Genomic DNA, 16,309 nt, shown 5'->3' on the forward strand with positions numbered 1-16,309 from the left:
ATTACTAGGCCTTAAACTCGGGGCTTGAACACTGTCTTAGCTCTGTTTGCTCAAGGCCAGCACTCTACCACTTGAGCCACAGCTCTACTTTTCAGCCTTTTGGTGTTTAATTTGAAATAAGAGTCTCATGAACTTTTCTACTTGGGCTGGCTTCATACTATAATCCTCAGATCTCAGCCTCCTGAGTAGTTAGGATTGCAGGCATGGGTTACTAGTACCCAGCTAAACTTGAAACGAGATTTTATTTCATCATAACACATTGCCCTCCATATTCATAATGATAGGTGATACAGTGTTGCTTGAGAACAGTAACAGTGTCCTATGGGTTGTGTAGGTTGCTTTTGTCTGGTTCTGGTGTGACAGGCTCGTGGGACAGACATGGGAACATCACTGTTTTTGAGATTTTGTAAAGTTCTTTCACTCTGTTCTGTTGGCTTAGGGTAGCTCAAGAGCTTTCAGAAAGAGGATAGAAGTGTTTCATTTGGGTAATCTTTTCATGAGAAAGAAATTCTCTGATGAAGAAAAGATAAACTGATAGGAAGACAAGGATGTCGTCTTCAGTTTGAGCATAACTTCAAAAGACCTTTGTGTGAAATATCTGAGTACTTGAAAGCTATTATGCTAACCATATGTACTGTATGTGGGAGTGGGAGCAAATTACTCACCTGCTAAAGGGATAATTATTCTATTTGAATACAATTAATGTGAACTACAATTTTTAAAAGCAATACAATAAAAATGGGGTGGTATGCAATTCCAAAACACATCAGTGGGAAAATAACAGAGACGACTCTCTGACTTGACCATTTCCTTCTTATAAACAGATGATTATAAAGGACTCTGGATGACCTGATAATTATAGTATATTATATATATATATGTATATGTGTGAATATATATATAAGAGAGTTTACATATACATAGATATAGATATATTTGTCTTTATCATGCAGCTAAAGACAGAAGTAATACTCTGATGAAATGAAAGAGTGAGAAAAATGTGTTTATACTGCCATCTTAAACTCAGTAAGAGTTGTTTGCTTTTGCAAAGTTCAAAGGTCCAGGGTCCCCTTCCTTGGTGTAGCTCATGTGACTTCCTGCAAGATGTCACGGCATAAGCTCTAAGTTTGAATCTTATTTTTGTCATTAAACAGCTAACTCGTTTGAACTTATTGGATATGCCACAGCACCTCTATAAAATGGGGAAAATGCCTTGGCTTCCTGCTGGGTGAACCCTGTACTTTAGCCAACCAGTTCTTCATTGCTTTTAACAACTTTGAGCTTTCTTCTATTCCCACTTCCATGTCTGCCCATCAGAGTAGACTAGACTCTCTCCATTTGTGTTTCTATGTAGTTTTCCTTCTTTGCAATGGTAGTTATTGTCCCTTAAACATAGCATTGACTCTTTCTAGGAACCTTCCCCTCTATTTCAGCTGTATGCCAATCAGATTGTAAAGAGTTTGAAAAATGGGTTTTTTTAAGACACATTGGACAAACCAAGTTGCATGCCTGGTAGATAGTCAATACATTTATTGAGTGGAGCACTTTTCCCCTTGGAATTAATAGTAAGACCATGCCCAATTGTGCCCTATCAATATTGACCCAGAGATCAGTATCTCACTTGAAATTACTGCCATAAGTATTGCTGATACCCTTTCCAAAGTAGAGTTAAACATTTGCAGAACACTTTGCACATTTGAATTGCTTTTCTAGGTGAATTTGTAACCTTAGAGGAAAGCTAATACCCAAGTATACCAAACAGAAGAAAATATACAGTGATGACAAGTAGCTTCATTATTTCCATGATTTTTTTACCTGCTAAAGTGACTACAACCCTGTTCACTTACAAATAAATATTCTGTTATCAAACATTTGTAATATTCTAAGCACTACACTAAGTGTTGATGATATAGACTAAGCAAGACAGACATGGTCTATGCCCTAATGTGCTTTATATCCTGGTACTATGATTGACATTAAGAAAAGAATTCCGTCTATAAATGTTCAAGTAGAGTTGGAAGAAGCTAAAAAGAGTACCCATGATAGAAAAGCGAAATTTATTCTGTGGCAACAGGTACCACTTACATAAGGAACTAATGTCTTGAGGATTGAGAAATACTGTGGCAGATATAAATGCTGCTTTGCACAGTTCATTTTGTCCAAATAATGTATCAACCTCTGAGAAAATGTATTTTACATCTTGCTCTAAATACACAGGTCTTTTTTCCTCCAGAGATATATTCATCTAAAGAGCTAAACCAACTCTATGTGTATTTCCATGAAGACTTATTTGGATGTGGTTCAGAATGTAAAGTTGACTTGGGTTACTAGGCTATGTGGAGGCCTGTTCTCTGTAGTCCAAATGAGGTTTTGGTGGGTGCCTAAGTGGGTAAGTGAGTGAATATATGAAATCATTGTAAAGAAGTGGAAGAGTAGGTACCAGATACTGATTACTTACTTCCAGGAAGTATCACCAATAATAAAATTAAGGAAATATGTTAGATGAAACTTTTGTACTTGAGAAGAACTTTGGAATAGAAAGACCTAGAAAAATACTATGCTAAGTCAAGTCAGACCCAGAAAGACAAAGGTTGCATGTTTTCCCTTATATGTGGAAGCTAGAATTAGCTCATAAATTTATAAGTAAATATGTTGGATAGTATGCAAGTATATACAAATTTATTAACTGAAATATGGTAGATTTGAGGAAGAACTCAAACAGTGTAATTTTTTAGAAAAGCAAAGGCAAAGTTCAACAAAATTCACACCAGGGAAACAGTTGGAGGTGAGAAAGGGGAGAAGAGGGGAGAGTATAGTCAAGAATATAGCCTACAAAATTAAGAAGAGTGAGGGAAGGAGTTGATTGAGAGGGATGAGTAATAATTTTGAGACGGGAGACATTGACCAAGATGCATTTTATTCATAAATTGCTTTGTTCAATGGCAACTCCTTTTACAACTGCTTAAAGATTTTTTTTTAAAGTAAAATAAAATGACAGCCAAACTAATTTAGCAATCCAGACAGGAGATAACAAAATAACAAGATAGCAAAAAACAATTCATTACTAAAGGAGTTCAGGTAGAGAGAGATAGGAAATTAGGTTCAGAAAATAGACAACAGTATCATTTGCTAAGGTTCTGAGATGTAACATGATAAAACATTTTTCCTACCAAAAAGACAACTTGATGAAAATAATTAGAATGAGTGAAAAAAAAAAATTTTCCTTGGTTTTATCAAAACTTGACATTTCAACACCCTCAAATATTTCCCAATCAAGAAGTAGTCATGAACGTTAGGAAGGCAACATATTTAAAGAAAAAGAGAATTATAGCTCAGAAGGAAGACAGCCTCGTAAGACAAGTGATACACAGAGGGGTTGCAGTTACCTAAGTCAGGTAATGAGTACATTTCTTTTTTATTTTAAATTTTTTGTTAATATAAACTTGATATACAGAAGGATTACAGTTCCATAAATCAGGTAAAGACTCCATTTCCCTGGATAATGTCACCCCTTTCCTCACTCCTGGTTTTTCTCTCCCATCCCCACCCACGCATTATGTAGTTCATTGTCCACATAGTATCTAGTGAGTACTACTGCTGCATTTGTTCACTCTTTGTCCTTCTATTTCTGTGCTCCCCCCATTACCCTTCCAAAGACAGATAAACAAGACAAAAAGAAAAGAACACAAAAACAGCAACAAAAAAAAAACCCTTTCTTTCTCACTTCCTTGAGTTCATTTTGATAAATGTTATTTTATATTATCAGAGGCACTGCACCTTTGTGTTCATCTCATTTGGTCTCACTATGTGTGTGTGAATGCCTAGCATCTGTATAATTTATCATGTCCTGGTGTATTTCAGATCTAGCTTATGCATATGAGAGAAAATACGGGTTATTTGTCTCTCTGAGCTTCGCTTACTTCACTGAACATGATTTTTTACTTTACTTTTTCTTCTCACTTTCTTATCTGAGGAAGATTGTTGGGGAGTTAAATGAGACCAACATGGTCAGTCAACATTTTTGTGTATGTGTGCTACCAGGATTTAAACTCAGGGCCTTGCTATTTAAACTCATGCTTGCTACCACATGAGCCATGTTCCCAGCCCTTTTCGTTTTAGTCTGATTTTCAGAGGGAGTCTTAAACATTTGCCCAGGTTGGCCTGTGACTGTAGTCCCCTTCCTGACACTTGATGTGTAGCTTGGATTACATGTGTGAACCACCGAGGCTAGTTTTAAGATAAGGTCTGACTAACATTTTCCCCTCCTGGCCTCAACCCATAATCCCTCCCATCTCTGCCTCCCAAGTAGCAGGAATGGCCCGCATGAGCCATCATGCCTGGCTAAATTATGCCTGGCTTAATTGGTCTTAGCCAATTCTTTCCCTCAGATTATTTATTTGAATATTAAAAATATAAACGTGAAGCCAGTGTTGATGACTCAAGCTTATATTCCTAGCTACTTGGGAGGCAGAGAAGATGGTGAATTGTAGTTTGAGGCCAACCTCAAACTGGCCATTAAAATATTTGCAATGCAGACTCCATCCAGTGCCTGTGAATGGTATTACAAGCCTGTTGTTTTAGTTATAGAGGAAGCACAGAGGCAAGGCTTAGTAGCGCATGCCTGCCTTCCCCATCTGACAGGAAACACCACAGATTGGCCTGGGAAATAACGCAAGACCCTTCCTTGAAAATAACCAGGACAAAAATGGGCTGGAGGCATGACTTACCTGTTAGAATGCTTGCCTTGCAAGTGCCAGGCCCCAAGAGCAGTACTACTATCATATACATATATATACTGAATATACTATAATTCATGGTAGTGTTTGATATTTACTAACAAATTATAAACCCAAATTTTTGTTTAGGGGTATTTATAGTTTAGAGGGTTTTTTTACTTAAATTAAATATTATACTTAGCTTCAAAAATCCTCACTTGGGGCTGGGGATATAGCCTAGTGGCAAGAGTGCCTGCCTCGGATACACGAGGCCCTAGGTTCGATTCCCCAGCACCACATATACAGAAAATGGCCAGAAGCGGCACTGTGGCTCAAGTGGCAGAGTGCTAGCCTTGAGCGGGAAGAAGCCAGGGACAGTGCTCAGGCCCTGAGTCCAAGGCCCAGGACTGGCCAAAAAAAAAAAAAAAAAAAATCCTCACTTGTTTCATTTTCCTTATAAACACGTTGTCTTCTGGTCTTTTTATGTAGCCCAAGCTATCCTCAAGTTTATGATCTTTCTTCTGCACCTGACTGACTCCTTCACATTCTTTAGCTGGATGAACATGGTAGAATTATGCACACTAGAAACAGAACTTCTTTAAAACGATGAGCAAACAGGGAAATCTATTGAAAAACAGTATGCTTATGAAGGAACAAAGCAGGAATTATGAACAAAACGGTTAAATCTGACTTTTTATTATCAACGTGGGGTGCTAGAAAAGACAGTTTTGAAGACATTTATGTAGCCTGCAAAGAATTGGAGAGACTGGGAAGTTGTTTTTGACTGGTTTTCCAAGAAACTGCTCCTCTTGAGATGAAAGGAGAAAAATCCACTGCAGACTTTTCAGCAGAAAGTACCTGTTTACCACCTTGTATATCTAGGACTGGTAAATAAGCAGAATCAATATTGTTGTCATTTCCTTTACTCTTGTTACCTTGAGTCATATGGCTTGATAGATTTCCTTGTATGAATATGGACAAAGTCCTCCAGCACCATGTATGAAACCAAAACCTATTAAAATTGCTTTTAAAAGGGGGAAGGGGGGTAGGGGTGGTATAATTTGATGGAAATACATTTTATGCATGCATTGAAATATAGCAGTGAAAATCCATTTTACAATAACTATGCACTAATATAACAAATGAGAAAGATTGAATCCAAAAGATCTAGGGCCAAGTACTGGTGACTCACGCCTATAATCGTAGCTACTCAGGAGCCTGAAATCTAAGGATCATGGTTTGAAGACAGCCTAGGCAAAAAAGTACAAGAGATTCTTATCTCCAAAAGTGGTACTGTGGCTCAACAGGTAGAGCGCTAGCCTTAGGCTCAAAAACGCTCAGGGAACTACACCCAGGATCTGAGTTCAAGCCCCAGGACCGGCCACAAATAAAAGTTTGGGGATGGTCATCTGTCTAATATTTACTTTCTTTCAACTCTGATCTCTCTCTCTCTCTCTCTCTCTCTCACACACACACACACACACACACACACACGTTGTTTGTTTTATTCCTATAAACAGGAAATGATGATGGTGGTAATAATAATAATAATAGTATTTTAAGCACTTACCATGTGCCAGACACTGCTCAGAGTTTCTTTATGTAAAAGTGTAAAAGCCTTCAATCTTAACAACAACCCCATGAATTACCTTGTAATCTTGACTTTATTGATCTGAAGCTAGGGCACATAGGAGTCACATACTTTCCCCTAGGGTTCAATGATTAGTCCCCAAAAGTACAGAAATTGAAATTCAGCAGGCTGACTTCAGAGCCCGAATTTTAACCTCTCTTGTTTTTTCTCTATGGCCAGCACTTTGTTAGGTGAAAGGCCTCGGGGCAGTGTTTGCAGGATCTGCTCTTCAGTGGGAGGCTCAGTTGTGTTTGGGTGACTAACTGCTTTTCAAATAGAAAGGAAAGCTTTTGAAGTGATGTGAATTGTTACCATTTTAAATTTGCATGAGTACAATACATCCAAATATTTGTACTATTGAAAGTGTGGAATTTTAGAATAACTTTCACATTTTTATAGAATAAATAATTCATTTTCTCCTTAAAATGTATTCCCCACCAACACTTGTGCTTTGTTTGTTCTGCTCTTCAGTGAGTCAGTGCTGGAGGCCACTTTTTAAATGGTGTAGCATTACACCATTTAATTAATGCAAGTAAACTAGAAAATAATCCATCAAGATTTAGTATTTAAGACTTACTCCCAATTAATCTACATGTAATCTGTGTTATCATTGTTCTAACACATAACCCTTTTGATTTCCAGACATTTACCCCTACAAGGCCGGGGCAGGCTCCAACCTGTTCTCTCTACTAAAGAGAGTCAAAGCTGGACAAGGCCCAACATATCAGAGTCCATCATTAATCAATTTTTTTTTTTTTTTGGCCAGTCCTGGGCCTTGGACTCAGGGCCTGAGCACTGTCCCTGGCTTCTTGCTGCTCAAGGCTAGCACTCTGCCACTTGAGCCACAGCGCCGCTTCTGGCCGTTTTCTGTATATGTGGTGCTGGGGAATCGAACCTAGGGCCTCGTGTATCCGAGGCAGGCACTCTTGCCACTAGGCTATATCCCCAGCCCCTCAATTTTTTGGAAAAAGGCTAGACTTGAGTAGAACAAGTTGTGAGCAAGAAAAGAGACAGAGAGAGAGAGAGAGAGAGAGAGAGAGAGAGAGAGAGAGAGAGAGAGAGAGAGAGAACAAGAGATCCTGAGTTCAAAAATGAAAGAAAGAAATCCACCATTACATAATTACAAATTTAGTCAGTGAAGTAATAGTAGAGTTTCAACAAAATCATAATACAAGTAGTTTTTCCCAGAGGTTGGCGTAGCAAATGCCTGGATTTTACTTCTCTAAGTCATGTGACACTTTCAGAGGGACCAAGGCTCCACCTCCATGCTGAGTCCTCCCTCCCTTTTCTTATAGATTCATAGTTGTGTACTCTTTTTTCAGTTGCACTGGAACAACCAGGGATGCAGACTGAGGCATTGAGATCCCTTTATTAGTAGCCCTAACAGTTAGAAGATTCTTATACTAAACTGAAACCTAGAAATTCTTTCCAAAGCCTTTAATACTCGGAAGTAGTGTTGAAGACTTGAATTGATGGAGTCTCACTTGCTATTTGTTATCTAGAAATTCTACACCTGCCAAGGGTCTCTTGGGGAAAAAAAATTGTCTGGCATGACGTTGTTTCCATGGAAAAGTGTGGACCGCAAATACATAGCTCAGTAGCAGGGGTATCTCAGAGTCTATGCAAACTAACCTTTATTTGCATGTGATGCTGAGAAATCTTAGTGACATTGAAAGAGAGCAAATCCTGAGAACAGTGTTTCCTATATCCTTGTTCTTTCCTCCTCAGATGTCTTAAAGCCTCAGCTAAAGCTCTCTCATTTAGCCTAGATTTATTTATGTGTCCTATTTTAATAGTATAGTAATTTGGATTAGGGCATAAATTAGGACCAGCTGAAATTGGTAAGGGATGTGTGGTGGTTGTTTTGTGTTAACAAAATATATTCAAATGATCATTGAGGGGGGTGGCAAATTCTCTAAATCCTGGTATAGAAATGTAATTACCCAGGTGTGACTATAAGGTGTCAAAGTATCAAATATAGATAGTCATCCCTTCCTTGAGGAATGAAACTAAATTATAAAACTTTGCATTTTTGAAATGCCAAGTATTCCATCTAGTCATGTGAGTTGTTGTGTACTTTAATCATTAATCATATACACTATATATTCTGTTTGATTTTCACGCTTTGAAACCAATTATCATTTCTATTTCACAACTTGGAAAGTAAAACTTAAATAAGGAATTCATCAGGTTCACATAATTGATCTGACAGAGCGCTATTCCATTTCTACCTCTTTTACACGAAGAGTTTATCCTCTAATGCTGGGACATTGTCTTATCTCTAAATTCCATCTTGCTTCCTTTCCTTCTGCTCTAGTTGTAATTTTTTTATATTCTGTTTATTTTGTGTTTCTGAACACTTCTTTTATCTTTTGTTCCTACCTCTTAATTTCTTTCTCTTTCTCCCCTTTGTCTTTGGTTTTTCTTTCTTTTTCCCTGTGGCCATTTCTTCAGCCAGCAAAGTTGAGCACCAACTAAATGCCAGATACGTGTTACAGTCTAAAAAGATGCATTCTTTCCATTACTTTCTTATATTAATTTATCCCCAATTTTAAATTTTAGCAGTAATTTAATTCCGAATTTTCCAATGCTGTATTTAGGAGGGGAAATATTTATACCTGAATGTGCATTGTGTTGTGTAACACACACACAAACACACACAGAAACATACACACACATACACCACACAAGTCGTAAGATTGGCTTTAATCATTTCAGAGAACCTAGTACTGCCTCCTCTCTTCATTAAGATAATAGCCAAATTCTATATAGGTGGCTTGCAATAAACTTTAAAAATGTATTAGGAAATCAACAGTGTAAGTATACAAAAAATAGGAACATTGAAAAGGCATTCCTACCTAATATGTAATTGTTATATTGCAGAAATGTATTCGCACTTATGATTGAATATATAATATAAAATTTAATAATTCATAGCTGCTTTCACAGAATCAAAGCCCTCTTGCCTACAGCATAATCTTAAACTATTGCTTTAGAATATCATGAGTGCCTGGGGCCTACCTCAGAAATTTGGTCCACCCAGCCCTGTGCCTCCTTCGGTGAAAGTAGGACTTTGCCAAAGGAACACATTGATAGCTTTTCTGCTAGGGCATGTGTGGGTGGGAAAATTGGAAGGAGAAAACACATGCTAGATCTATTATGCAATTTTTTTTTTTGCTATTTCTGGGTGAATTCTGATTCTGATTCTAGAATGTCCCATTTGGTTTTCTTCTTGTGTCCTTTTTAAATATGTGAGTGCATCTTGTTTCTCCCTCTTGATGAGAGGAGGGGATGATTTGCCAAGCAAGTGAAAACTGTTAACAGAGAACAGTAAAAGGAATTAAACGCTATCATTTCCAGGTTTGGATGTAGTCTGGCGATTTAGTTCATGACGTGGTAGACAGAGCAGGGTAGACATAGAAGTTCTTTTCCTTGGCTCCACTGGGCCATTTATATATCTGTGTCTCTTGAGACCTCTAGGACAAGTGTTACGTGTCATGAGCTCATGTGAAATTGTCAGCAGAATAGAACAGTGCCTCTACTGTAGACTTTTGTTGCTTTTTTTTCTTCATTTCTCAGACAAGGCCATGGAGGTGGTCTTGAGTGATTCTTAAAGTACAGCCATGTGTTTTGTTTATATTGCACTGGAGATAAAATGTCTTTCAAGTACTTCACAGAAGAGCTCACTATCAGGGCTCAAGTTGAGTTTTGTAATCTCATCGGCAGAGGCAGGTGGCAGAGGCGGAGGGTGTGGGAAGTGAAAGATGGAATGTTAACTGTGAATTTCGTGACTGCAGTTATCTGAGACTAATTTGGTTTATTTTTTCATGTATTTTGGTGACATATAGTTAGGCAAAAATATCAAAATTTATGAGTAAGTTATTAATGTAAGGTTATTCAAAGATTTTCTGTTGCATAAATGTGATGTGGAAGTAAAAAGAATACATGTTGGTATATTTGCATTTGCTTTTTTAAAGTTTAGGGAGATAAAACAAAAGTCAACAATAGTTTGTAGAAATAGCTGAGAATGTTAATCAGCCAAGAAGGCTGTTAACTTTATTCAGATTGGAAATTTCCTACATATGCCCACTAATTCAGATGAGGAAACTGAGTCCTAACTTAGAGACATTAAGTGACCCTGTGTTTGCTGAATAATTAGTGACAGAATCTATCTAGCAGTTTGTGTTCTTGGCCTTTCAGGAAAACAATCTTATGTCTAAAACTTGAGACACATTAAGAGATTGACATTGTTGTTATGTTGAGAGCTGATGGTGTACTAGAAAGAGCAAGATCTTGATACTGTGGTCAAAACAAGTTTTCTGCTCTCTAAGTGTGACTTTGGACAAAGAACTTCTCCTTTTCAAGCTGCAATATGTAATAACTATTTTTGAAAAAATATTGTGAAGTTTTGTAATTAATATTATAAAGGGCCAAACATAGTTGTGGCACAAAACAGATGCTTAGTAGATGTAACTAGATAAAAATAGTACTAGGTGTATCAATATGTACTGAAATAAGTGTTCCTGAGCCAGTGTGGAATAAATAAATGCTTCTGTTTATTTTATCCCCATCTACAAAGCAATTCTGTTTAATCCAGAGGAAAAGACCAGTCTTCTCTTGTGACTTTTCATCCCTTTTCACTATGATGTTGGCAACAGCTAAAACCTCTTTAATTATAAATATCACATTCAAAGCTAAATTAGTGAAACAACTAGGACTAGAATTTGTACATTAATCATTTATGAAAGACATCAGGGAATCGTGAAAAGGGAATGGATTTGGTGTCAGGAAAAGCTGAGGTATAATAGGACTAAGATTTGTCTGTTACTGTTTGCATGATCTTGAACGAGTTTTTTTATTTCCCCAATACAGTTCTTTTTTAACACCAAGGTAGGCACCCCTGCCTCTCAGATTTATTTTGAGGACTAGGTAACAGATTATGTGAAATCTCTCCCTGTCCTCTGTCGTTCTGCTAATTGTAATGCAATCATATTCTGTGTCTATGGAAGCAAAATAATTGGGAGAGAGGGAAGAAGGAAATAATGAGTTGTCTCCACCTTCTGAGCATCTATTCTGAATAAGGTGGTACATAAGTCTAAGCCTATTATGGAGTACTTGCCTTTTAAGATAGTGAGAGAAGTCATATATATGTAAACATACACACATTCACCCACACACAGAAGAGCTGCAATCAAATTTCAATGACAAGTACCTTGTGGAGATAGGAATTTAGGGATTCAGGAGAAGTAGAAAAGACCAGAAGTAATCAGAAAAGGGATAGTGTATAAAGGGATAGTGTTTGGGCTTTGGGAAGGACTGGGATTTTGAGAGACTGAGAAAAAGTCAGAAGTTAAAGATCAACTAAGCATTGTTATGCTAAAATTATTCTAAATATATTATTGTGTAATGCGGGACACCATAGGTTCTGTATTAATATAAAAAAAAGCTCAAGCCCATTCACAAACATTTTAAATAAATGGATGCTTAATAAGGGCTATCTTTCTTGTATTAGTGGTAATCACATACTACACAACACACCCTAATATGACAACTTAAAACTGAATAATGAAACTACTTTACTACATATTTAACCAGCAAACATACAGAAGGACAAGCCATTTGACATCAGGTAGAATCTATCTAGTATTCTATAACAATGTAACACTGGTTATACCATGGTATCATAATAAAAGGAAATCTCACCAGAACTCCGAGTTCTAGGAATATCATTTGAAGTATTTAAAAGGCTATCATGTAGAAATTAAAATGTATTTATTCTGTATCAGAAAAAAAAAACAGAACTAGAATTAGTGGATGGTAAAAGCAGATGTAAACTCAACCTGAGATTGTTCCACAACTTCATATTGTCTGTCAATAAAATTGATGGCCCTATTAAAAAGGTGGTTTTCCCTTTGTTGAAAATGCTCACAGAATCCTAACCCCAAAGTGTATTTTTGAACCCAGTTAGGATTCCCTTTACTTCTTCATGACTGTGTATCTAACCTACAGTTACTATACAGCAAAGACTGAGCACACAAGTTTGGTTTTACAACTCATGAATGATGCATTTATTTTGAGAAGTCAAACATAGAGTCTGCAGCTTATTACTTTTTGTGAGATTTAATCCAAGCACTTGATTAAGTCAAGAAAGCAATGTTATTTAAGGTATTTTATGTTGTCCTGAAACTGTTTGTCTTTTTCTTTGTTTCTTTTTTGCCAGACCTGGGTCTTGGACTCAGGGCCTGAGCACTATCCTGGCTTCTTTTTGCTTAAGGCTAGCACTCTACCTCTTGAACCACAGTGACACTGTTGGCTTTTCTGTTTCTGTGGTGCTGAGAAATTGAACCCAGGGCTTTGTGCATGCTAGGCAAGCACTCTTACCACTCTGCTACATACCCAGCCTCTATTTGTCTTTCAGCTCAAATATTTGAAGAGATTACTAAATTTTATCTCAAACTGTTTTAGCTATGCTGTGGTTTGGGTTTTTTTTTTTTTTTCATGTGAGCAGGTAACAAGCAAATGTCCTTGGCTGTAAGAGGTGCTTGATCTAGTTCCTCAAACAGTTGGTTAACTATATTTTGTAAAAATGGATCAAGTTGTTGATACCATTTCATATTTACTCTTCACATATTGTACCAGTTCCATTGTTGAAGTCCCTTGATGTATAAGAATTTAGGATTGGACATGATACTTGTTTTGATATTGTCGTACTTAAATACTTGAATTTTCATGATCAACTAAAGTCATATGAAGAAGTAGAAATGATGTCTTTCCCTCTAACATCCTTTTGCTGTTTGGTTTTTAGCCGCAGTATTGAAGTATGAGAACAACGTTATGAATATCAGGCAATTCAACTGTTCCCCACATCCATACTGGCTTCCAAACTTCATGGATGTTTTCACTTGGTCCCTGCCATTTGTTGGGGAAAAAGGTATGTTTGTGTAAGTTTGAAATGTCCTTAATGAAATAGATAGGAATAGATAGGGATTGTGTTCTGCTTTACTACAAATCACTCTGAAAGAGAAGCATTGGTCAGAACTACCCAGCTCACAAGCTACACCATGAAAACTAATTTGCAAGCGAGTGTCACTGCATCTAGGGAAGAGAACTGACTGAGTGAATTAAGGAAAAAGAAAGTACTTAGAAAAATTCACTAATTCTCATTCAAGCAATAATAATGGTGATGACTGTATCATGACTGTATGCCTACAGTATTTTGAAGGACAACATGTAAAACCCTAGGGTATTGAAAATATGGTGACAAAAATAAATGGTAGTGTATTAAAAATATAGTAGCCATTTGTATATTACAAGGTAGACAAACAATGGGACAAGTTCACACTTAAAAGGCACTGGTGGATCATGCCTATAATCCTACCTACTCAGAAGGCTGAAATCTGTGGATCATGGTTCAAAGCCAGCCTGAACTGGAAAGCCCCTGAGACTCTTCTCTCTAATTAAGCACTAAAATACCCAGAAGTAGAGCTGTGGCTCAAGTGATCAAGCATTAGCCTAGAGCAAAAGAACTCAGGGACAGTGCCCAGGTCCTGGGTTCAAGCCCCAGAACCACCACTGTCACCCCCCAATAGTTGCCTGTTAACATGGTCCCTCCCTCCCTTTTTTCCTTCCTTTCAGCTTTCCCTCCCTTCCTCCTCCCAACTTCTCTCTTTTATCTTCCCCTTCTCCTTCCTTCTTTCCTTTCTTCCTCCTTCCTCTTTCTCTCCTCTTTTCTCACTTTTCCTTTCCTCCCTTCATCCCTGCCTTCCTTCCTTCCCTCCCTCTCTCCCTTCCTTTTTTTTGTATTTTGACCTAAACCTCAGGGATTCTTATTCATATATCTTCTCCCATGGCTCATGAGAATGCTAATGGAAATTGTGCTACAGACAAGAGTTTCCACAGCTTTCAGAAAAATGATATGGGGAGTTGGAAAGGAAAGCTACCTATCTTCCTGAAACTCCACAAAATCTGGGGTGTTTTTATTTTTCCTTTAAAGGATGACAAAGAGGACAGATTGATTATGAGTTTCCCTTTGGAAACACAGACAATGTATTTTGAGAGCGTTCTCATTGGTTAGTCTGTTCACTGCTTCCTTGACTCATCAGATTGGAGTCCATGACAGAGTTACTTTGCGTTCCACTGCCCACAGAAGCAGTGTGGCCACCTCTCAGCACCCTTGAGTACCCTGTTTTTAGAGGGTTTTCATTAATTATAAAAATTACTCAAATATGCCATAAAGTACCTCAATACAGTTACAAACCAAAACTCTGGGTTAATGTTGACTCCCCCGAAGTTTTACTTACTATCATACATTCTCACTTAAAAAAAAACAAACCAACTTTCTTTTTGGGTGTATTCAGTTTGAACTCCAGTTTTTGTGCTTGCTAATAAGCCTACTCGCACAACCCTTTCTCTTTCCATTACATTTTAGTGTCTTGATTTTTTTTATTTTTGGCATGGACTCTTATTTACATTCCCTGTGAAGCAGGTGACAGGCATATTCTTTTCAGTTGTTGAGATGAAGTCTCATGAACTTTTTGTCCAAGTGGCCTCAAACTGTGATCCTCCCAATCTTTGCCTCCTAAGTAGCTGGGATTAGAGGCATGACCCATTCACATAGCTCATAATGGCCATTTAAAAATATATATATTTTATTGTCTCTAAAAAGTGGCCCTTTGAGAGATTAGTGAGCAAGCTACTTTTTACATGATAAAACTTAAATTCAAGAAATTTTAAGTGTGATAGCATGTACATTAGCTTAATGGTAATGAGTCACTCATTTTCTGTGCCTGACACTTACAATTAAGTAAATTTCTGGCTAAACTGTACTTAAGATATCTTAATGCCTTTTAGGTGTCAGATTTAATGATATTTCCATCAACATTCATTTTTTAAATTAAGGTTCTCAAAACTACTTCAAATATATTAGTTCATCAGTCACCAATTTTTATTAAATACAAAGCTACATGCTTCTTCTTATGCTAGATTCTTTGGACGGCTACACAAATTTTTTTTTTTTGCCAGTCCTGGGCCTTGGACTCAGGGCCTGAGCACTGTCCCTGGCTTCTTCCCGCTCAAGGCTAGCACTCTGCCACTTGAGCCACAGCACCGCTTCTGGCCGTTTTCTGTATATGTGGTGCTGGGGAATCGAACCTAGGGCCTCGTGTATCCGAGGCAGGCACTCTTGCCGCTAGGCTATATCCCCAGCCCTACACAAATTTTTTAAAAAAGAAAGAAATCTGGCATCCACTTAGTCTGTTGAACAGAGTTTATAATCTAATCTAGATGAAGCAATGTCACTGTCAAAAATAAATTGGTAAAATAACCATTTTCTTTTTCATATGTTTGTATGTTTGATTTGTCCAGTTTCTACTCCCTTGTAGTCAGTGATAGATTTTATTAGGAATAGAACACAATTTAATAAAGTGCAAGCTTTCCACAATAATCATAGTCTTGTTGTCTTCTATAAGAATTTTATAGAAATTACTTTGTAAGGGATTTTGTATGCTCTAATTAACAATGCCTGAGTAAGAAGGTAATGACAGAAAGATCTATTCTTTTCTCCTTGTTTACTTTAGTGACTGAGATGCTGGTCAACGTCCTTAACATCTGTTCAGATGATGAACTAGGCTCAGAAGAAGATGGATTTGATGGTAAGAGGCCTGAGCCTTTGTACTAATGCTAGCCAGGTGATTACTTGACATTTCATTGCCAGCTTCATGGTTAAGCCATACATACTACTGTGAATGTGACATATGACACCATGAGAGAATGCTCCGATCACTTTGAGAATATTGTTGAAGCAGGAAACGATTTCAGTAATTACCTTTCAGTAGTAGCTCCCATTGCTAATTGACATTTTTAGCTCCTTAAATAATTATTTTCTAACACATGTTTCCCTTATCTGAGAGCTTTATATATAAGCATCCTTTAATGGAATTTCTCTTGTCTGCTAGTCACACATTGA

General features: G+C 37.3%; 1 protein-coding gene across 2 annotated transcripts in view; it reads left to right on the top strand.

Moving 5' to 3' along the window:
* The window catches only part of Ppp3ca (protein phosphatase 3 catalytic subunit alpha), a 239,195-nt gene that overhangs the window by 194,316 nt on the left and 28,570 nt on the right, over positions 1 to 16,309 (top strand). For both annotated transcript variants that reach the window (XM_048333461.1, XM_048333462.1), the window contains exons 9-10: positions 13,151 to 13,276; positions 15,921 to 15,995. In XM_048333461.1, the coding sequence (XP_048189418.1) occupies positions 13,151 to 13,276; positions 15,921 to 15,995 (201 nt within the window). The remainder of the gene's footprint in view (positions 1 to 13,150; positions 13,277 to 15,920; positions 15,996 to 16,309) is intronic.

This window comes from Perognathus longimembris, chromosome 24 (assembly GCF_023159225.1).
Source record: "Perognathus longimembris pacificus isolate PPM17 chromosome 24, ASM2315922v1, whole genome shotgun sequence".
Lineage (NCBI taxonomy): Eukaryota > Metazoa > Chordata > Mammalia > Rodentia > Heteromyidae > Perognathus > Perognathus longimembris.